The sequence below is a fragment of the Protomyctophum bolini genome (genome assembly GCF_963924005.1).
Source record: "Protomyctophum bolini genome assembly, chromosome: 15".
Classification (NCBI taxonomy): domain Eukaryota; kingdom Metazoa; phylum Chordata; class Actinopteri; order Myctophiformes; family Myctophidae; genus Protomyctophum; species Protomyctophum bolini.
The window spans coordinates 31,393,783-31,416,950 of record NC_137876.1 but is presented as its reverse complement, the minus strand read 5'-3'; the positions used below and the strand labels follow the sequence as shown (position 1 = coordinate 31,416,950).

Here is a 23,168-nt window from a genome sequence, read left to right as displayed (position 1 = left end):
TGTCTAGAGTCATGTCTTGTCATTGGCTCTTTGCAGCCCCAGCTCTCCACCCCTAGCTGAGCCAAGGCCACAGCCTTGCGTCTGTAAGTGTACACCTTTTTAAGCTCAAAAAGCTTTATAGCTTTAAGCAGGTTACATGGGAAAGAAATTGATTCTTATACGATGCAATAAAAGATTTGGAAATATCAATGGATTTGGAGAAACGCCCTCTCACTGAGGATTATTCTTCAGCTCATTCAATCCTTATGAGGTTGGTATGTTTTCATAAATGGAGGTAATTTGTGTGTAAGTTTTATTTAGTTTAAAATTCATTTATGGGGATCTGAAATATTTACTATATTACTTTTTGTAATAAGCACAAATACTTTTGCTGTTTCATGGTTTTAATAGAATTGCGTGCATGCTTCTGGAAAATCACTATTTGTGGGCAAGGAAACGTGGCTTATCACATAACACTTCTATACACTTCTATGGGAACCATGTAACCTGACAGTACTTATTTTCCCTCAGGCCATATCAGGACATTGTGAGAGATGACTCCCCTTCTACAGAGAACAGTGACGGTGGATCTAGTGTTGACAATGTAAGGCAGTCTCATGGACATTGCCATGAAAATGACACCGTGTCATTGATGGAAAGCCACGAGAAGCGCTTTGCCAAAAGGAGGCTTATTATGGCCTGTATTGTCAGCCTGTTATTTATGGTAGGAGAAATGATTGGTAAGATTAAACTCAATAAAAATACTTTACAGCAATTCAAGTTACTCAACACACTGTCCATTACAGAGAAGAGAAGACATAGAATATAGAACAGAACGAATGTATCTACCAGTGTTGTACTAGTATGTCTTTATACAGAATGTGGTGTGGATTCTGGATCAATCAGAATATTGAGGCAAACAGAGTTGGAGACTTTAATATTTCTAAGAGACGACTTGATTCCTTGAGCTCACAAGAAAAATTGTGGTTGAGTACATACCGGTAATATACAAAAGCAGTTATACATAATACAGATAAGATGGGCGCTTGTGTCATAGTTGTAAGTTTGTCGTAGTTACTCAACAATAAGTACATTCCAGGCCAGCATGTACTGGTGTCTTGGTTCTATAATATTGAGATTGTAACAATGAAAAGAAACAAATATTTCACTGGTAAATACAAAAAGTGGGTAAACTATGACTTCCACTCATGATCAATATTAGACAACTTTGGGGCAATCTTGTGACATTTTAAAATTACATTTATTTACCCATCCTAATTATAGGAGCAGTTAATTGTCTTTAGTATCATTAATTTATGTATTTTATATTGGCATACATATAACTTGTTTAGGTGTGTTTATCCTCTACATGTGCCAGTTTATACTGCTAAAATGTAACCCAAAGAAACCTCTTTACATTTGAGGACTTTAGTGATTCTGATGACATAATTACAGTCTTCCCTTTTGATGGAGCTGCTAGATGAACTGTTTCCTTGTGTTCCGTCCCCTGCAGGTGGCTATGCAGCACACAGTCTGGCCATAATGACAGATGCAGCACATCTACTGACAGATTTTGGCAGCATTATAATCAGCCTATTTTCTCTGTGGATTTCATCCAAACCCCCCACAAAAAACATGACCTTTGGCTGGCATCGTGCAGGTTTGCTCAAAAGACCAAGAACTATAAAATGATATGCATGTTTGTCAACCCTAAACATTGTACAATGCATTCATTAGTCTTTTTGTATTTTTCATTACTTTTATATTATATTATTACATATAGATTGCTCTTGTATGCAGGTGCCAATGACTAAACTAATATAATCAAAATACAGAGATTCTTGGAGCATTGATGTCACTTCTGTCCATCTGGGCTGTGACTGGTGTGCTGGTGTTCGTAGCCACCCAGAGGATCATGAATGACGATTATGAGATCCACAGTCACATCATGGTCATCACTTCAGGCTGTGCTGTGGGTGTCAACATCCTGTAAGTGTGCATGTGAGGTCGGTCACTTTCTTTATGGGGCATTTCAGCCATAACACATCCATACAGTATTTTGTCTCCGATGCAACTAATGCCTAATTTATACGTTCTTGTATGGCTGTGTGATATGATATGACACTTACTGTATAATTATTTGGTGAGAGCGACATGGCTGAAGTATACATTAGAGTCGTTCTGCAAGAGATTTTCATTCCAGTCTGTAATTTAATGATATATTTGGCTGTTTTTTAATTTAATTTGTTTTTAATTTTTAAAAATCTCAAGTCAAGTGTAGAACAACTTTCAATTGTTATTTTATGTTATGTATTAGTATGCATTCTAAAAATAGGCTTTCATTTGATTATTCAGAATGGCTCTAATTCTCCACCAGTCTGGAAGCTCACATGGTCACAGCCATGGTCTTTCCTATAGCCAACCTAAAAGAGACTCCCACTCCCATGGCAATACCAGTGTAAGGGCAGCTTTCATCCATGTTGTAGGGGACCTGTTGCAGAGTATCGGGGTCCTGCTGGCTTCCATCATCATCTATTTTTGGGTCAGTACAAAGGGAAGTATGGCATGGGACACAATCTACTGTACTGTATGTTAAGGAGTGTGACACAAAAAGAAAATCTGCTGGTGGGGTATCATGCCCAGTGTCCCCCTTAAAGGACCACTTTTCAACCTATCTTCATATAATAGGTCCTCACTAATAATCATGATAAAGTGACAATGTTTTTCTACTCAGTCTGTGTCTCATAGGAGGGCTGTGGGCAGTTCAGAAACCCGTCCACCAGTGACATCATCGTTGAGCAAAACAAGATTTATTCTATTAGCTTGGATTCCTCATTGCTGATGTCACTGGTGGACGGGTTTCTGAACTGCCCAGACCCCTCCTATGAGACACAGACTGAGTAGAAAAAAACTGTTTTATCATTATTATTAGTGATGATTGGTGAAGTGGTCCTTTAACAACCAGGATCGGTTTAGTCTAATATTAAAAGCTACCCTAATCACACTAATGTGTGCTTTTTCTGTATGATCCACAGCCCAAGTTCAAAATAGCAGATCCTCTTTGCACCTTCCTGTTTGCTCTTCTTGTTCTGGGAACAACGTTCAAAATCTTAAAGGATGTTTTAAGAATACTCATGGAAGGTAAAATCATGTCTCCGGTGTGGCAACATTATACTGTACAGTAGTAGTTTTATGGTCTTATATTGTGTCACATGGTGTTATGTCCTCGATGAATCAACACATTATTCTTCCCCATATATGTATTATTTGTCCCAACAGGTGCCCCTAAAGATACAAACATTGACACTGTGAGAGCATTGCTGTTATCTGTACGAGGCGTCAAGGCTACACACAATCTGCACATGTGGGGGCTCAGTATGAGCCATTCGCTGCTCTCTGTCCACGTGGCCATCGGTAAACTCCCAGCTGAAACAAAAAAACATGTCTGATGGTGAACGGTGCTTGGTACAACCGTATCAGTTTCTATTTTAAGCATGGAGGCCGTTAGTTAATACGGAGTAGTCTCTGGCTTTTGGATTAACAATAACATTTTGAAAATTTCCTTAAACATTCATAATATTCATCTTTTTACATGTCAAGTATACTGTAGTCTACTGCAGGGGTCGGCAAATAAGTTTGGCCATGGCCATATGTTTTTCTACGTATTAAATTTAGATGCTGAACATAATCAATGGCTAATTTAGGAACTGGATCTGGTGGCAGACCAACTATTGTTATAATAACTTGATATAGCTAATAAAGATGTGTGGTGTAACTGCACACTGATACAACTGTGTGTGTAATCAAATCGTACAGGTGTAAATAGAAAACATTGTCTTAATCATTTTGTACTGACCACATCTTTGAATGTTGCACAAGAAGAGGACATTTAGTTATTTTTTAAAAAGTTATATTTTTCATATAGCTGGTGGGCCGGTTGCCTACAACTGGTCTACTGTATACAAATTAACTTCAAAGCTCAGTTTATTAGTTGGTTTATAACACAAAGCAAATGTTCTCTGTTTCTTGCTCAGAGGAAGATGCCAACCCACAGATGGTCCTCATGGAGTCAACAGATCTTCTCCGCTCTGAGTTTGGATTTTCCAGCATCACAGTCCAAGTGGAACATTTCTCTGATGACATGGTCTACTGCACACAGTGCCAAGACCTCACAGACTGAACACTGATTGTGGCAAAAACATTGACCCTTTTGAGAGATTGGATCTTTTGTTTGTTTTTTGTTTTAACACGCTTAGGCTACTGTGCAACCAAGGAATGTTTGCATTTGTAACTATAGCCTGTAACAATGTCTTTACATACTGTATTATTTAGATATTTATGTTATATCCTTTTGACAGATACTGTATGTACAAATGTTTATCAATTCATGTGAATTTTGTAAGTAAAGATGTCAATAAATCTATCAGAATGAACACTGGGGAATCTACTGTGTACTACTGAATCAGTCAAAAGGTTGAAGATATATTTTACAAAATTGAAAAGTTTATTTTCTTTTGACAGTTCATTACAACAAATATCACTAATTTGTTATGAGTCATATATCATGCTCATATGAGCAAAAGAAAAATAATTCCTCTTAACTCTTTGCCTGCCTGCCTGCCTGCCTGTCTGTCTGTCTGTCTGTCTGTCTGTCCATGAGTAGTTATTTGTCTGTCTGTCAATGAGTAGCTGTCTTACTGTCTGCCTGTCTATGAGTAGCTGTCTGCCTGCCTGTCTATGAGTAGCTGTCTGTCTGTCTGCCTGCCTGCCTGTCCAATTGTCCATGAATAGCTGTCTGTCTGCCTGTCTGAGTAGCTGTATGCCTGCCTGCCTAATTGTCCATGAGTAGCTGTCCGTCTGCCTGTCTATGAGTAGCTGTCTGCCTGCCTGCCTAATTGTCCATGAGTAGCTGTCTGTCTGCCTGTCTATGAGTAGCTGTCTGCCTTCCTGCCTGTCCAATTGTCCATGAGTAGCTGTCTGTCTGTCTATGAGTAGCTGTCTGCCTGCCTGCCCAATTGTCTATGAGTAGCTGTCTGCCTTCCTGCCTGTCCAATTGTCCATGAGTAGCTGTCTGTCTGTCTATGAGTAGCTGTCTGCCTTCCTGCCTGTCCAATTGTCCATGAGTAGCTGTCTGCCTGCCTGTCCAATTCTCCATGAGTAGCTGTCTGTCTGCCTGTCTATGAGTAGCTGTCTGACTGCCTGCCTGTCCAATTCTCCATGAGTAGCTGTCTGTCTGTCTGCCTGTCTATGAGTAGCTGTCTGCCTGCCTGCCAGCCAGCAAGTTGGTTAACAGAAAATAAATTGTTATGGCTGAGTAAAATAAAATACAATAAACACAATTTGCCTGAAAATAGATTACCCAGCTATGACCTTTTTCATGAAAAAAAATGAGTAGTGATATGGCTGACTGAGTAAAATAAAACAATCTACCTGAAAATAGATAGCTATAAGTGACGCAATTTCCGCAATTACCATTTCCTCAATTTCCTCAATTTCCATTTCCGCAATTTCCATTTCCGCAATTTCCTCAATTTCCATTTCCGCAATTTCCATTTCCACCATTTCCTCAATTTCCTCAATTACCATTTCCGCAATTTCCGCAATTTCCATTTCCACATTTCCACCATTTCCGCAATTTCCGCAATTACAATTTCCGCAATTTCCATTTCCATTTCCAACTATTAATGGCAGCTGGGTTTCATCATTCAAATAAAATAGAATTCTGTCCGTTTAGCTATAAAATTATGTCAGGGAATAGGGATACACAGTATATGTCTTTCATTTGCATTGCATCTCCCCCCCCCCAAGCTTTTATTTTCGTTCGAGTAATAGTACAACTCTAATAGTATTACTTATAATAATGTAATTAAAGAAAACTTCATTCAGATTTTTTTTTTTTTATTTCATTTTCCAGATTTTTTTTTTTTCTTATTTTTTTTTTATTTTCATTGGTGGGCCAGTCATAATGGCCACATCAGGCCCGCGGGCCTGAGGTTGAGTATCACTGCCCTAGGGGAGAACATTCGGGGAGAACATTCAAACTCCGCACAGAAAGACCCTTTCGCCAACCCCACCTTGGGTATGGGCACTGATGACGTGCCCCAGGACCTTCTAGCTGTGAGGCGACAGCACTGGTGTCTGCCCCAAAATGGCAGTCAGGCACTCGCATGAAGTGATCTTTTTTCTTTTCTTTTAACACAGAAATGTACTAGCTACGCCAGCAGCAAAACAAGCTGTGAACAGATGCTGTAATGACACTTACAGTAGCTACCAGAGGTGTTGCCAAAACACTCCATTAAATTACATAGTATGACTTAAAGATGTTTTGAGAGGCATATAAATAACGGAAAAAGATATTCAATAAAAATACAAAGGGCCCACATGTCAAAAGGTCTGGTGTGGTCCTTTAACAGTTTAACCAACTGGTTCCCAAACAGTGGGTTATTTTTTAGTTTCCTACATTTTGTATTATTGCAAAACATTTTCAAAAAACATTCCCAAAAAAGCAAAACAAAATACAAAAAGAATCATGAATTAAATACAAAATTCAATGATTTTTTTCCTCAGTAATTTCATGAAGAAGAAATCTAAGAAAGTCCATAAATTAGAAAACAAATGTTTAAGAAGTAGCGAAAATAGCCCTGACATGTTCAGTAGATTTTTCTGTGGTTTTCTGGCTCAAACAAGTGTTCTGATTTTCCTATGGACTGTGATAAGAGTCCACAAATCCCATATATGACATTACAATTTGCCAGCAGATGTCACTGTTGAGGCCTGTTTGCCCGTTTTCATTGCAGCTCAAAAGGCTTCAGAACACAGAGAAAGCCCCAGGCCACAGAATGTTCAAAGTTCAGGTTGTGTGGGTGTAATTGAGGTTATATAACCTAAAAGAAAAAGAAAAAATAAATGAAAATGTCATGAAACCTTTAAATCTAAGGCATAAGGGTTTATCCCAGTGATTGTCTTTTCCACATAATGTTATACAATTGGTTATTGAATAATACAGTAGGTATGCAAAAACTAAAATGTCAACACAAACAAATACAACCTTGCCTGACCTAGCATCTCTTGTTCTATGTTGCTCCATTCCTGAGATATGACTGATTGTCATTTTGACCTTGAGGACCTACAAGTTATTATATCTATTCATGATTACCAGGTACCACTAACTTTCATGACAAAGAACGCATCCAAGTTATTTCTTTCACAGACAGATATACAAGACAGTTATTACAAGTGAAAATCATTTGCACAATGAATTTCTTCTGCCAGTGTAAGAGGTCAGATGAACTCCTTTGGCTGTTCCTGCCTATGGATTTTACTGAATTTAGTCCCCTCCCCCCCAAAAAAAAAAAAAAAAAAACTTTAACACTAAGTAAATCTAACATATCTACAATAACCAACAGATAAAGATTATGGTAATGCTATCACACTTCTTGGGGAAACTGACTGGATCTGGTTTACCGATGAGCCGGCTTCGGGCGACCATCTTTCCAGTAATTGGCATAGGTCTCCTCAAACATGTTCCTGCAGGATATTTTAGCATTAAGTTTGGAGCAGATGAGGAAAGAACCACCCATCTTGCGGTGGAGGGAGTAGGTCTCCTCCGGTGGAGGTGTGAGGCGTTCCCTCAACATCACAGGGATGAGCTGGTGAATGCGTTCCGTGGTGCTCTGGGCTCCAAAGTGGAAGGGCTCTGTGGATGAGAAGGCCTCGCCCAGGATCATCACTGCATCCACATGGGCATTCTCCATAACCTTGTAAGACAACATCATTAGTGCACACAACCTTTAAATAAGAGATGATGTACCATGACAGTCGTTATTTGTGCCTGACCTAGTTTGCCTTGAAGGGATTTATTTTCCAATAATCCTTAACTATTTGGTCTAAACCAGTGTTTCCCAACCTTTTTTCAGCGAGGGCACACTTTTCATAGCCAAAATATCCCAGGGCACACCTAGATATACGGGGTGTGTGTGTGTGTGTGTGTGTGTGTGTGTGTGCCGCGCACGCATATATACAGTATATATATATATATATTATTATTTACACCATATATCTATATCCACACACACACACACACACACACACACACACACACACACACACACACACCTGCTGCAACAATGTATTTGGAACCAGAACAAAAATATTTACTCACATGTAGGCCTACACAGGTTGTAATAAAGATGGCCGAGAGTCGCTTCACTAAATGAACAGGCGATTGTCTGTGTGTCCGTGATGGACGAGTTGTCAATGGAATGCAGTTATGCAGCGCAGCTATTGTTGTCCGGGGAGGTGTTACATTCATTCCATTTCTTTGCCTGCACACTTGGGCATTTCAGACAGCATACTAAAGTGCCGCAGTACACAGGTTGGGAATCACTGGTCTAAACCACCTTCGTTATTCCCTTACACAACATCTCTTTGCCAAAGATAGTCGATCTGAGATTTCCGTTCAATGTTCGCCCCCAGGATAGGGATTAGGGTTCAAGTGGTAAATGATTGTTACAGTACATTTTGGTCAATCTTTGATATATGTTATGCAAAAATACAAATTTCTTTACTGTAAATCAGTTATTTTGTTGTCTTCTTTACAGACCTTTCAGCATAAGAATACTATAGAATAGATGTTTGAGTTTCTGATTCATACCTTTGTCTCATAGCCTGTGAGGAACTTCATATCCCTTGATCTCAGCAATACACCTTCTCTGTCTTGCCGTCCTGCTGCCTTGATCAACTGAAGATAAGAGACTGAATCAGATTATTCAGATCAGAGGCCATGCATGTCATATACTACAGTAATAATAAACCCTTTTCCTGTGGCTTTTGGCTGGATTGTAACCGTTGAACAATCTCTTGTAACATTATTGTTGGAAGAGCTAAAGTAAAGCACATGTATGGCAAAATTTGTTATCTATTACCTTCAGTATCTAGCCACTACTACTGCTGTAAATACATGGCAAGAGGCTTCACATCCAGTTTGCTTCCAAGACCTTTTCACACTTGACCATAAACATTCTGGGACCATGTTTATTTCATGTTGCAGTGTACCTGACAGGAAATTAACTTCAAAGCTGTTCGCTAGCAATTCAATTCCACTGACACATACTACCAGTAAGACGCCCTGAGAAGCAATGTCTCGTGCACGCATCCGCCTGGGTGACGGCAGACTGCTGGGCGAGCGCTGGCGCTTTGGCATGGGGGGGGGTCAGATCAACATATCCATGAATTCTGTATTGGCCATATATGGAGCGAATCACCAAGCTGCAGCGGGTGATTCGCTCTGCGGAGAGGGTGATTGGCCGCCCTCTGCCCTCCCTCAAGTCCATGCACGAATCCAGGGCGCTGAAGAGAGCGAGGAAGATTATGGCCGACCCCTCCCACCCTGCCCACGGCCTCCTCTCCCCTATGGGAGAAGATTGTGGCTGCCGTAGGCTACGAAAGCCCGCCACAGACAAAGTTTATTCCCCTCAGCTGCCAGGCTGCTCAATGACCCCTGCCCCTATAGTGACACCGGCACTTTAAACACCGGCAACATTGATGCACTATGAACTATAACCCTGCACTTTATATTTATTTCCCTGCACAGTGTTGTCTTGTGTCTGTTGGTATTTGTGAAAAAATAATTGAATGCACTCATTCAAAGCAAATTCCTATGTGTGTATACACAATGGCAAATAAGGTATCTGAATCGGAATCTGAGTGTACAGGGTTTGATGAGGGCCCAGGTAGGGCCGGGCCTTAAGTTTCGAGCCTGTTTAGTTTCGAGCCTGTTTAGTTTTCGCCGGCCATCTAGAGTTTGAATGGACAGGTATCAGTCAAAAGGGAGAAAAAAAAGGGGAAATCGAAGATGGACGGGTGGGGTGGATCAACATATGGGTGGTCAGAACAGGTCAGCTCCATATATGGAGATGGAGGCATGATGTCACGAGGCGTGACCATATATGGAGGCATGTCACGGGGTGTGACCATATTATATGGAGGTGTGACGTGACACACGGAAATGCAGGTTTTCATAGTAATTTGGACCTTCGGTCGCAATGACTTTATTGCCTCTCAATAAAAGTTAAACTAGATAAATTGCCCCTCGGGCCATTTCTTGGCGCTATAACAGGCTGTTCTGGAAATTTGGGGCAGGGGTTCATCGTTGGCATCCAGGGAGTGTGTGTACAAAACTTGGCATCGACTGGGTTAACGGTGCCGGAGATTAGCTGGTAACAGACGGACGGACGGACGCACACACAGACGTGTGCAAAACATACTCTCTCCCAATGCGTATATCGTCGTACGTCGTCCGAGCATAGACATGGTAACGCCCCACCTGCCTCTGATTGGCCTACAGACACCATATGCCGGCCTTGCCATAGTTTCCTCCGAGGTGGATAGCGGCTATGCTGGATAGTCTGATGTGAGGTTACTCCTTGGTAGGAAATAAATAATACAAGTGCGATATAATACAAGAGAATGACAGCTTGGCACGCGCGACAGTAACTTTTTTTTGTTGTAGAACAGGCAAACTAATATTCTTTATGCCGTTTATTTACATACATGTATAAACTTTAAATATTATTGTACTGTAAAAAGGTCTCTTTTCCCTTGATCTTTTTTAGTATAATAGTATTAGTTTACTATAATTACATTAATACACGATAATCAACACTAACACTTTAATTAGAACACACCTAAATGAAAGCATACAACGTACATGTTCAATCAATCATTCAATCAAAGCAAACGGCATAAACAATATTAATTTGCCTCTTCTACAAAAATGAAAGTTACAAGTTACTGTTGCGCGTGCCAAGCTGCCATTCTCTTGTACAACTGTTTCCCACCACGGAGTAATCTCGCGTCTCGGAGGACAGTCTGGTCAATGAGACCATGGGGGCTAGACGGGCAGTGTCGGTAGGCCAATCAGAGGCAGGCGGGGCGTTACCATGTCTATGCTCGGACGTAGAATAGATACGCTCTCCCCATGCCTTCGGCCTGGTGGAGACAATAAAATACAACCAATTGCCATTGTCAACCAGTAGGTGTCATACCCAGCACCCAGGTCAAAAATGGAAGAGTAGGGAGACCACCTCCAAGTTAACCAGACATGTTACAGATTACGTAAAAAGTGCTAAATGTTTTTGGTTATATTGACACAATCTCTTGCAAGATGAATTTCACAAGCCAACTAGTTTTTATCAAAACTTAGTTACTTACCTCAATATAGGAATCAGTGAAACTCTTATCAAATTCTCGGGTAGCCCCAAAATCTAATAGAGCAACCTGAGGGAAAAGGGTAGAAATACATAGTGAAATGAAAACTATAGGCATCTGTAGCCTATGGATGCAAGTTTATCACAGCTTCATATTCATGCATAGCAATAGCCTACTGTATATGAAAACTGAAATATGGTATCAAACTTACCTTGTTAGCCTGTATATCAAAGAAGAAGTTGGACCAGTTTGGATCAGTCTGCATGAACCTGAACTCAAACAGCTCCCTCAAACATAACGTCAAGATTTGTTCACAAATCTAGTAGAGGCAAAACAATATAACAAGTCAATGTATTATTTTTAAACAAAATGTTAAATTGTCGGAAAATCTCAGTTTGCATTATTATACTTGAAGTAATATGGCAATGTACTATGCTCAATCGTTAAATGTCAGGAGTTTCTATCAGGATTGCGGTGTATAAAGTAGTTACATGATGAACTTGTGTTGCTATGGTTTTCTGGCAAGACACCAGACGTGTTAAAAGGCTGAGCATCTCAGCATTTGGCACATCAACCTTGAACATTCCCAAACTAGGACCACCTCTTGGCAGGGAAAAGGCGTGCAGTGTTAACAGCTGTGTGAAGTTCTATGGGTGTACCTCGTTCCTGAGCTCCTGAGAGAGATTTGTGGCTTGGTCCAGGGGGTAACCCTGCACCAGTCTGGAGGTGAGGACATGCTGGCTGCTCAGCTCATCAATCACATCAGGCACGTAGAAATAAGGGTGATCTTTCAACAGCCCCCTGTGTCACAACAACAAACTACAGGTAAGTTAAAAGGCAAGGGCATACAGAGCATTGCCCTGTAGGCCAGGTGTAGGCAATCAATGCTGACATGTCAAGTCACGATTTATGTGACACCTCAGCTATGGCTGCGCCCAGGGCACCCCCAGCTCCAGTATGAAAGTGACGCCACTAGCGTTGACACTAGTATGAGCATGTCGCCACTCTCTTCTTCTATGGCTCTGGGCACCCCTCCGTGGATTCGTCTATATATGGAGGGAGGGAACTCCCCTTCCTTGCCTTGTGTTTATAAGACTGTTTCACAGTCAAAACATTCATAGCATTATTGCAATAGTAAAGACATTATAGCATACAATGTGGTCATTTCAAATTATTTACAGTAAAACCATTCAATCTCATTTCATATGAGATTGTTTATGAATGGAGAAAACTAACTGAATTATTTAAATTAAATACTAAGTTAAAACCTGCAATTGTGTGTTAAAACCACCATTGCAAAACAACAAATCATTAGATCATTAGGATCACAATATAATAATATCCATATTATCCAGCCGTAACAAAATCAAGAGGATATCGTTACGATCAGGCAGAACGTTTTTTTCCTTTTGTTTTTTAGATCTACAAGCTTGTAGATCGGTTATTTTCACAATTTTAAAACACCTTTAGGATAATAAAAAACGAATGGATTTGGACATAGGTTTCCACCCGACATCGACATGATGAAGTCAGCCAACTCACTGGAATCTTTTGGTACACTGTGCCTCTCTTACGTAATCGCACTCCAGTGCCAGCTCACGGCTCATAACCTCAATCAAGTGCTCAGGAAACAGACCTGTTAATAAAAGTTAAAAGAACAAAAGAGGAAATAAAATGAAAAATATGACATGTCTGAATAGTGAACATTATAGTTTTAAGTATATTATGGATAGATTTATTAGTGTTTTACCTTCAGGTAGTGCATTGCTTAAGCTGAGAACAGTCATGATATTGTTCACGTCACTGTCGATACTCTGGGCGACTCCAGGGTACTAAGACAAAGGCAAATTAAAATAACTAAAATATTATCTCAATCTCGTTAAATCATACACCTTACACTAATTAATTCGATACCTGGGTTGCAACTTGCAACACAACCCCCTGAATCTCACCTGAATCTTCATAGCCACTTCTGTACCATCTTTCAACCTTGCAAGATGCACCTGGCCAATAGATGCAGCTGCAAATGGCTTGTCTTCAAAGTACTCTACCTTGTCTCTCCAGTTTGGCCCAAGGTCACCGGCAACAACTTTCTGTTGTAGAGATTAGCAAAAGAACAAATAGCTTATCTGTGAAATGGATAATTATGTGTACTTAATTAGCCACAACTAACACACTATACCAGCATCTGGTTGGTAGGCATGAAGTCTGCACTTTGTCGAACACGTTCAAAGATTTTGGCCAACTGAGGGTTAATGAAGGCATCATCTGAGAGAGGAAAGAAACAATCAAGGGCACTTAATACAAAGTAGCAATAAAACTGTGCTTTATCTACAGATTTGAAGGTAGTGCAATATACTGTAACAAGGAACAACAAACATGTCAACAACACTGTCAATTATGCTGCATTTATGAAGACAACAGCACAGCCGACTACACTGCCCATCATTTTCTGAGAGCAAATGTAGGCCCTGAGGCCCACAATAGTATTCCTGGAATGGCACTTATTGTGTGCAGCTGGTCCAGAGGTTTATTTTAGGTGATGACATTTCACTGATGGTCCAGGGATCTAGCTTAGTGCTTACTGGTGACTGTGGATGAGACGAAGGATACAGCACTCCAACTTGTTGGGAAGGTGATGTATGAGTTGACTTTCTATGTATATTTTTGGTCCCCGTTGAATGTGTATTTGTAGAAACATGCTGGGCAGCATGTCTTGCACTGTGCCGCACAGTATATTAAAGTCCCTTTGACCTTGACTGTTAAGGCTCATACATAGTCTGGATTCTCGGTGGTGGGGTGACCACCGAACTACAACATGACGTCACGAGCTGCGGTGAAGAGCAAACCACTGCCACCGCTCCAGCCCTTCTCTCTGTTTTTACTCACCACCCCTCAACGTTATTTCAGCTCCGGTGGTCAGCTCACCACTGGAGCAGTGGTCACCTCACCACCGAAAATCCAGACTATGAATAGGCCTTAAGTAATTGAAACCTGAAGTTGTAAATATGCCTCTATGCCAAAGTCCTTAAAACAATTCTGATGCCTTTATTGTAGGCCTACTTGAGACAAATATAACAGTCAAGGATCTCCATTCGGTCACTCCTCACCTTGAATGCTGAGCATCTGCCCCATTTTGAGAGCAGCACCTCGAACCTTGCATAGTGTTCGGACAATTCGTTCAGCATTTGCTTCTGAGAGAAAGGCATTGGAATCCATAACAGACGATTTATCCCCTAAACAAAAATGGACACTATGTTATCAATTTAATAGGGGTGCAATGAATGGTTGACTAGTCTGTCTCTATTGGTTAATACTCTACATATGAGTCCTTGTCCTATTTCAATTATCTGAATTGTTTTAAGTCTTTCCAGAAAATCATAAGAAACTATGTGTTTTTGGTCTCGCTAAATGGCTGTACATGTGATTTGTAACATGCACACATCCTATACAATTATGTGTTTGGTAATGTGCACTACCATTTACCAGACAGTTGAGCCCACTTCATAAAATTAAAATAATGCTCTAAATTACCACCTTGTTGTTTGGGTGTAAAGCTCTTCTTTGCCACTTCAGCAATTGCTCCAAGGCCAAGTCCAAATGCCAGGCCTGCATAAAGACACAGTACAGATCAATGAACACAATTAATCTGAACAGCAATACATTACTTTAAACAGAGTATCAAAAATATCAACCCAAGTAAATCAATGTAAAGTATTTGTCAAGTATTGCAGCCAAACCCACACATCTATTCTTAAACAGTCCTCAGGCCTCAATAACACACTACAGCACTTATCAATGAATGCAATTAATCTGAAGAGCCTCACACCATTTTTAAATAGAGTAACAAAAATATCTACCTCTAAAGTAAAGCAAGTGTCAAGGATTAAAGTATTGCAGCCTAACATTTGAGAACCCACACACCTATTCTTATCAAACAATTTGATCCAGTGATGATGCCAGCCCTCAATAACAGCACTTGAATGCAATTAATCTGAACAGCAAGACACCATTTTAAATAGAGTAACAAAAATATCTACCTCTAAAGTAAAACAAGTGTCATATATTTCAGCCTAACATTTGAGAACCCACACCTATTCTTATCAAACAGCTGGATCCGGTGACAGGGGCAAAAAACAAGCAAACCTTGCTGAGGGTCTGAGAACTTGTGATAAGAATTATCAGTATGTTTACTACATTAGCACTAAATTAACCTGACATAGTTCTAACCTCTAAAGGGCGACTTTGAGAACCATTGGGAGTTGAGCTGTGAATTTAGAAGTGGTGCTAATAAAGTCAACGCTACAGGTTGAGAACACATTTGATATTGTTTGGGTTATCCGAGTTCCCGGAAGCTCTCATATGTCCCAGAAAGATTTCCTCAGTTATAGTATCCATACATACAGTACATAAATGTAATTCCAATCCTGTGCAAAAGCACACATCTGTACTTCCCACACTCTGTCCATAGCACTATAGAGCTGATGAATAAGTACAGCAATATGGAACATAAGTCTTTTAAAATAATTGTACCTTTTATTTGTTCTGGGAAGTCTTGTTTTTTTTGCCAAGCTTTCATGCTCTTACATGCTTCACGTCCATAGAGTTCACTTTTCCACTACATGGTTGGACAACGACTCGGCTCAACTCACTTTCATTAACAAGTACTTTGTTTTCCACTGCAGATACTACTCCCTCAATGTAGCTGATCATCATACTAGCGAGGTCAACCCTCTGCATGGAGAGGGCTAAAGAACATAGAACAATGCCAACATGTATGGACATTATCTCTATTTAACTTATACAGCCAAACAACAAGTTTCTGATAAGATTTTAGGTAAGAAATAGGCCATTGCAGTTGACTCATTTCACATTTACAATGGCTAGCTTCAAAGTTTGTTACAAAATCAATTACACTAGTGATAATTCTCTGTTGATGTTTTGATTATGTCACTTTTTGTTATAACCTAAGGTTGCTTGAAACCTTGACAGAGGTGATACCAAAAAAAGTACTAGGTACCAATAAGTACCCAATTGAAAAAACATTAAAGGCAAGTTGAGTCAGTATTATGCAATGGAACACCATCATGCATGCATGCAGACCTACCTCCGAAATTAACCAGTCTCCCAAGACGTGTGACAGGCACCTTCTGCTCTCTGGCACTCTCACTGAGCTGGAATTAAAATGAAGACATTTTCAACTCATATTATTAATAAAATCATCCCTGTGCAATCATGGAAGAGAACGTACAAGTACAGTGGTAGCGAGTGATTCAATATTGTTAAACATAACACTTGAAAGGAGATACCACTTGTCTGTGTTGCTTGGAGTCGATCTTCTTCTTGTTTCTTGCTTTATTAATATCCTCGGATGTCAACCGTCCTACAGTGGAATTGTCCTGGCTGAATAGGCGTGTATGTCCAGAGAATGGACGACTTGACCAGTTCCTTTGATACTTTGATACTTGTTTATTGCTGGACCTTCCAACGCAACCCTTTCCAGGACACACGTTTCCAGAAACACTGAGACATGCCATTGTTGAATACTTGTGAATCGATGCGGTATTTTGCAGTTTCTTGAGCGCCTCCTATAATGGAAACACAATGTGAATCATATTACCTGGCATGTGCTTAAAGCTAGGGCCTAAGTGATATATATTTGTGTTCAAATAAGTGTTAAATAGCTCAATATTCTGATACAGTACACATTGTTATAAAGTATTTGTTCAGTAACAGAAGTCTCCCTGTCTCTCCGGCTCTTTAGTAAACAGAAAATCCATTTTCAGGTTTAGGATACCAATTTTATCCAATCAGGACACGGTATCAGGATAAACAAGTGATGAGCTGACACAAATACTGTAAATGAGCATGCAAAATTGTAACCGGAACATTACAAACTTTTAAGCTGATGAATGGGTACTGTTGCCTGACACATTCTTAAGCCACTCATCTCACAAAATGTTACAGCATTCTAGTACCGACAGTGACCAGGTCATGAGTTATCTGGGTTAACATCTTTTGTGAAACTCTATCCCCTCTTGCAGGAGCCCGGAGGTATAAATATTGTGGTTGAACGCTCACCTTTGCTGAGCTGGTGCCATACATAATAGTGGCAGTGGAGTTTACCAGTCTCTGGGTCGCCTGAGTTCTGCTGGCCACTTGCTTCATCCAGACCATCCCCCTCCACACCACCATGTCACCTGTCATGGTGTACTTTTCAGACCTGCACAGCCAAAAATAACAAGAGTGGGGACAATTGTTTTACAGTGCGTTGTGTGGTCAGTCAGAGACATAATGGTTGGGGGCACTTGCACTATTAAGCTGTCTTTCAGTTACAATAAGGTGGTGGCTAGTGTGTTTTAGACAATATGGCATCATTACAATACATAAGCCTTCAATTGTTTGTAAAAAAAAAAAGAAGAAAAGAAAACAGAAAAAAACATGGCTGGTACAAAACTTTATACCCTTCACTTGCTTTGCAACAACATGCAAAACAAATACTCATAGAAGTGTAATATTAACTTAGTTGGCAGTATGATAAGGAGCCAAGATAACATATTATGCTAAAGTTAGTCTATCTAAATAATATCTAATCACAATAGGCATATAGCCTATAAGCCTATATATAGCTAAATGGAGCTATTCAGATAAGAATGGCACTTCATTAAACGAAATGTATCGATCAAAGGAAAACTTACCCCAAACGCCACAAACTATAACAGAGTAGAGTAGAATAGCTAGAGAATCCTATTCGTCTCCGACGTACATATTATAGGCATATGCAGCATTGTCAAACAGCAACAGAAGCTGACGTTCACCTTCCTTTGACCTGACACAGTTTATTTTCAACAACACTACGAGGGGAACAGTGAAGGACATGCAAATTTACCCGACGGTACATTTAGTACATGTAGACCGGACCAATGAAGCAAAGTTCAGCAACATCTTCATGTATCAACAGATATTCTAATGGTCGGAGAGGCTGTCAATATTGCTCCAGCAAGCGTGACGCTTGACGCCCACTGCGCTCAGGGGGTGTGCCCGACCCAAAATCTTGACAGACTCCACAACTGTGGACTATATCTGAATCTGATCCAGAGTCAGTGACAGTCAGATTCAGTCAGGTTCCAATTTTACACGCAGTGGTTACTGGTTAAAATACCACAGTTAGCGTAAAAGTTATTCTGCATACAAAACAAATATCAAAGTATAAAGTTGTAGGCCTATTTGATCAAAAGGGGTAACAGGAAATTTAGTCATCCATTTAAAATTGACTATTTTGTCCAAAATGTAAAAAATAAAATAAATAAAAAAGTATGAATGATCGTCGAAAGTTTCTAAAATGTCTAATTTGTTACAAAATATCTGTATAATTTGGGCATAAAGAAGTTTGGGTCTGATGATATACCATGTCCAAGGCTAGGCTACCTTAAAGATGGGAGTGCCATGATTTTTTTCCACCCTAAAACATGATCATCAGCCATCAAGTATAAAGGAGGAAGAACTTTTTCAAAAAACGTGTACAGTATTTGTTAAAATGTCGTTTTTATGCAGACACGCCCACACAGCACTCCGTCTTTAAATTATACTTACAGGCTACATGCATGATAAAATTCCACCACTGTTTACACACAATGCAATTTTAGTTACAGTAAGCAGTGAGCACTGTGATAGCACAGATGAAATCTGACACATTTTGGTTATGGCAAAGGAAAACAATCAATTACTTATAGTAGAGTTTAAATATTGTTAACAAAGGTTTTACAAGGAAACACATCTTACAATTTGGTCAGTACTTTAATATTTATTAATTCAATAAAACATATTTTATAATAATAGGCCAGTTGGATTTTACAATCCAAATCTCAGAATACATCTTCTACCATGTTTCTACACAGTCCCATTCAGTTGATGTGGAGAAAATCTGATACATGGACCATGGTTACAGAAAGCTTTGGATGTATAATCTCAGAGACACTTTTCTGAGATTAATGATGAGATGATCTTCCAAGGCTTGGGTGGGTCAAGGTCTGATGGCTGATTTAAGCTTTGGAAACAGTCGGAGGGCATTCTGTGTTGTCACCTCCACCACTTTCTCCAAGGGCACTCCTTTGATCTTACTGATGTACTCTGCACAAATGGAGATGTTCCTTGGCTCATTTCTCACCTGTTTTAGGATTAAAACAAGGAATGAGTTTGCAAATAATAATTATACTAATATTTGTTGAAGTTACAAGATCTTAATTATTAATTTATTCATTTGAACAAACGAGAAGTAAAAACATCTTGCCTAAAAATAAATTACAAAGGCAGAATTAATAATAATAGCCGTGCACCCTTCACTAGCAATTACAATTACTTAACTACTTAATCAATTAAAACCTCAATTAATTGCATAATTGTAATACAATATTGTGATATTTTACCTGCTTTTCTGGCCCCAGGGCTGGCGAATCCGTTTCTAAACAGATACTCTCTAAGGGTAGCTGTTTCACAAGCTTCTGCTTCTTGGTCGGAGAAGAGAATCATTAATCATTAACATTTAATGGGAAATAAGTCAATAAAATAAAAGTTAACATGCTTCCTAAACAGACCGTGGTGGTTTTATTTATGTAACAAGTGCTTGTACTGTATACAAACACAGGGGAATGTTTAGTATTGAATGTGTGACATATACACAGGGACAGACGGTCTGGGTGTGATTTGGTACAACTATACCTAAATAAACAGGTGTTTCTCAACCAAGTGTGTCGGGATCCATCATGATATATATGCAGACAGAGTCGCTGATTAACAACACCATGAAGAGACTAATATTGTGTTAGTTAACTATTAGGTCCTGAATCCATAGTCAAATGAAACATCATTATATTGGTGTAAAACCAGTTGAGAAAGAAAGGTAATGTGGATCATGCTACAAAACTTAAAAAGGTGTATGTTCCTTTACAGTGAAACTGGTGGTGTGTGTACAGTAAATAAGTAATCTGTCATACCTGTTCACTCCTTATTATAGATGGTGGAATAGAGAAGAAGTAGCCTGCTTTCACTCCTTCCATGGCAACTGAGGGTTTCCCATCGAATGCATGGAGTAGGACTTTTTCGACACCTGGTGAAATGTCAACGGTGCTGCATTTAGTTTACATACGGTATACACATCTTACACATCTCTCTTTTTTTGTTTACTATAGAGGGTATGCGCGTGACATCATCATCAAACCCGGAAGTTATGCAGGAATGCCTACTGGGTGGCAAAAAACTACTTTCTGGCCTTGATAGCCCATTCATCCAAACAGAAAAGTCCAATCTGATTGCATTAAACGACGTTAAACAATGTTAAGATCACTTTGCCTGTTGCTTTGCCACTCGACGTTCCATTCACTTTAAGCATGCGCATACCCTCTGCCTCTATTGTTGTTGTTTTTCGCAGAGGACAGTCAACTGCTATTCTTCTCAGTTCCACACCTCACTGAACAGGCACCCTGAACAAACACAGTTTGTTCAGTGTTCAGTGGCAGTGGTGTAAATAGGTTTTCAATGTAATGCGTCCCAGGACCCAGGGGTGGTCTTTTAGATGGGTCCCAGGGACATTTTATTATAGGATGCAGGGTGCAGGCTATTTGTATCACTGCAATGGGGTGTGCAGCAACAGAGATTGCTCTTGCCATGCAGGATGCACTGTGGAGGATTCTAACCCCTATTCTCTGCGGTGTTTGGCAGGAACTTGGATGCCAATCAATGCATACCCTTTTAGGGGTGCATACTTAGTTTAGACTAGTCATTGGTTAGACATGGGTTTAGGTGTGCTGCCCCGTGGGAGGTTAGGTTTAGGGTGAGGGTTTGAGATAGGTTGTAGTTGTAGGACTAATGAAAAATGAAAGACTTCTGTACAGCTGCTCTTGTGATCAAACTCTTGTGATCGAACTTTATAGTTCATCAAGCAGTGCAACAACATTTTACGATCTGTCAAAATACTGTCGAGCATATCAAGAATAAAAAATTCTGCACACCAATTTCTGCTCCCAGACATATCTTTTACTTCAATGTGGTAACGTTTCGGGCCGAAGGGTCCTCAGACCTTTTTATTCTTGATATACAGTATGTGACTTTGATCCGGCACCCAGCCTATTAAGGTACATAGATGTGCGTGTCTTTTGGCTGTTTTTCAGCCTTGTCTGCCAAAATATTTCCGAGCAACATGGCTGTGTAACAAAGTATAAATTAGCACTTACCATGTTCCTTTAAGAGGTTGATGGTAGGTCTTCCTGCTGACCTTGAATGAACATTTCTAATATTTAAAGACACAAGACAATAACTATGTTTAAAGTAGGCTAGCACTAAAAACTTTGTGACAAAAAATATATACTCTAGTGAGCTGAGTTTAATTTGATCATTTCTACAACATATTATTAGATAACTTTCTTGTGACCAACTCGCTCTGACTTATGGTGCGTTACCATCACTATTGTAGAATAGCTGAAGAGGTCGCACACACGAAGAATATACTTTTAAAGGCTTTATTCTCTGCAATACATCACAGGACAAACGTTTCGGCTATTCAGCCTTCATCAGTGTCACTGCGACCTCTTCACCTATTCTACACCATATTATTATGCGTCAATACAAGAAACAACAAACACAATGAATTATAGAACACATTTTACAGCAGCAAAAATACTAACAACCAGTTAGTCCAGTGTTTTTTCCATTTACAGTATATCAGTATGGTAGAACTCACAGAGGCAGGTCCAGTATTTTGGCTATCTCTGCTTGACGTATGAGCACCTGCCTCTGGTTATCTTTATCAGTGTCATTACTGACATATCTTGGGGTGAAATCCAAGCCCACCTGTTAAAAGAGAGTAAAGCACGTTCAGCATGTTACTGATGTACATGGCTTATTTATGAACAAAAGAGAAATTACACTGCCTTCCATTAAATTAAGTGATATCAGGAAGACTTGTTGAATACAGTACATTACCTCCCCAATAGCCACAAGGTGGTGTTTGTATTTCTCTATGATGGGTAAAGCAGCATCTAGATCCTGTATTAAACAAAGCAAATTAGCAATTAGATTTCACTATTGCAGAAACCCATACACGAATCCAAAGATTTGGATTGTCCTCACCTAGCCATAGTATTAGTAATCCATATTTACCTGGAGATTGGCTCCCCTCTGTTGCCCAGAGGGTGATCCTTGAACAGGATGGACTCCTAAACAAGGGAATATAAAACCTGAAAATCTGCAAAAAGAAAAACAAAATGCATTATAATCATTCACTGACAGATTCCTCACAAATTAAGCTAATAGGTCTGTATATGATTACAAGGACCTCATAGACAGACCATACTGCTCCCAAGAGAAATTCAGTTGTCATTACAGCACCACCGGTTGAAATGTGTTACTTACTGTATTGTAGTTTAACTTATAGCAATATAAAATACAGGATAAAGACTTTATACTGCCACCATATTACCTCTCTGATAACTGGATGATCTTGTCAAATTCTCCAGCATGCTCTGCCACTGCTATAAGTGCCAACAGTCCAGCCTGTGTAAGTGTAACATAGAATGTAGTGTACATTACTTAAATACTTGATAATGTTTTACGAACAACACCCATGCAGTCAAGTGTACATTTTAACTTAGTGTGTAGTGTACTAATAAGACTGACTGCATACCTGTCTTGAATTCTTTATTACTTCTTCTATATCCTGACAGAAAGGAGAAACGTTAACAACAATCAAAGGAGTTCAAATACGTTTATCCGCATATATTACTGTCACTCCTCTGACATACTGTACCTTGTCAAAATCCCCTGCAGAGATATGACAATGGCAGTCAATTGATCCATACATGTGTACACTGTACAGCTGAGCACGCTAACGTCCAAAACCATGTACACTGCGCAAGTGCGCATGTCTGCAAATTGGTACTATTAGTTCAATGTTACAGAGCAGCCCGGGCGAGCGGGGGTTTCTTCCA

The 23,168-nt window shown here is 39.7% G+C and overlaps 3 protein-coding genes across 4 annotated transcripts; 1 reads left to right on the top strand and 2 right to left on the bottom strand.

The window, feature by feature from the left end:
* Positions 1-1,353: 1,353 nt before the first annotated feature.
* On the top strand, positions 1,354-5,046 carry LOC308329677 (proton-coupled zinc antiporter SLC30A2-like). The gene is made up of 6 exons (XM_080784153.1): positions 1,354-1,639; positions 1,815-1,968; positions 2,335-2,521; positions 3,015-3,120; positions 3,259-3,393; positions 4,014-5,046. Exons 1-6 carry the CDS (start codon positions 1,447-1,449, stop codon positions 4,157-4,159), a joined length of 921 nt encoding a protein of 306 aa, XP_080640279.1. The 5' UTR covers positions 1,354-1,446; the 3' UTR covers positions 4,160-5,046.
* Positions 5,047-5,792: 746 nt separating this feature from the next.
* coq8ab (coenzyme Q8A-b) lies at positions 5,793-18,144 on the bottom strand. Its single transcript, XM_080784152.1, has 15 exons — positions 17,886-18,144; positions 17,269-17,410; positions 16,497-16,775; positions 16,295-16,361; positions 14,725-14,796; positions 14,298-14,423; positions 13,370-13,455; positions 13,140-13,280; positions 12,938-13,019; positions 12,730-12,823; positions 11,847-11,988; positions 11,399-11,506; positions 11,191-11,256; positions 8,633-8,719; positions 5,793-7,736 (listed from the first exon to the last, which is right to left on the bottom strand). The coding sequence occupies exons 2-15, from the start codon at positions 17,392-17,394 to the stop codon at positions 7,440-7,442; spliced, it is 1,773 nt and encodes a 590-aa protein (XP_080640278.1). The 5' UTR covers positions 17,395-17,410; positions 17,886-18,144; the 3' UTR covers positions 5,793-7,439.
* Positions 18,145-18,721: 577 nt separating this feature from the next.
* Positions 18,722-23,081, bottom strand: LOC308329113 (putative deoxyribonuclease TATDN3). 2 transcript variants are annotated; one of them, XM_080783321.1, is made up of 10 exons: positions 22,988-23,081; positions 22,865-22,897; positions 22,661-22,734; positions 22,342-22,426; positions 22,165-22,227; positions 21,923-22,032; positions 21,417-21,472; positions 20,181-20,293; positions 19,614-19,694; positions 18,722-19,354 (listed from the first exon to the last, which is right to left on the bottom strand). In XM_080783321.1, the coding sequence occupies exons 1-10, from the start codon at positions 23,039-23,041 to the stop codon at positions 19,211-19,213; spliced, it is 813 nt and encodes a 270-aa protein (XP_080639447.1). In that variant the 5' UTR covers positions 23,042-23,081; the 3' UTR covers positions 18,722-19,210. The 2 variants fall into 2 exon arrangements, with proteins under 2 accessions (XP_080639447.1, XP_080639448.1); XM_080783322.1 differs by having other exon boundaries at positions 19,614-19,691.
* Between the last annotated feature and the right edge of the window lie 87 nt (positions 23,082-23,168).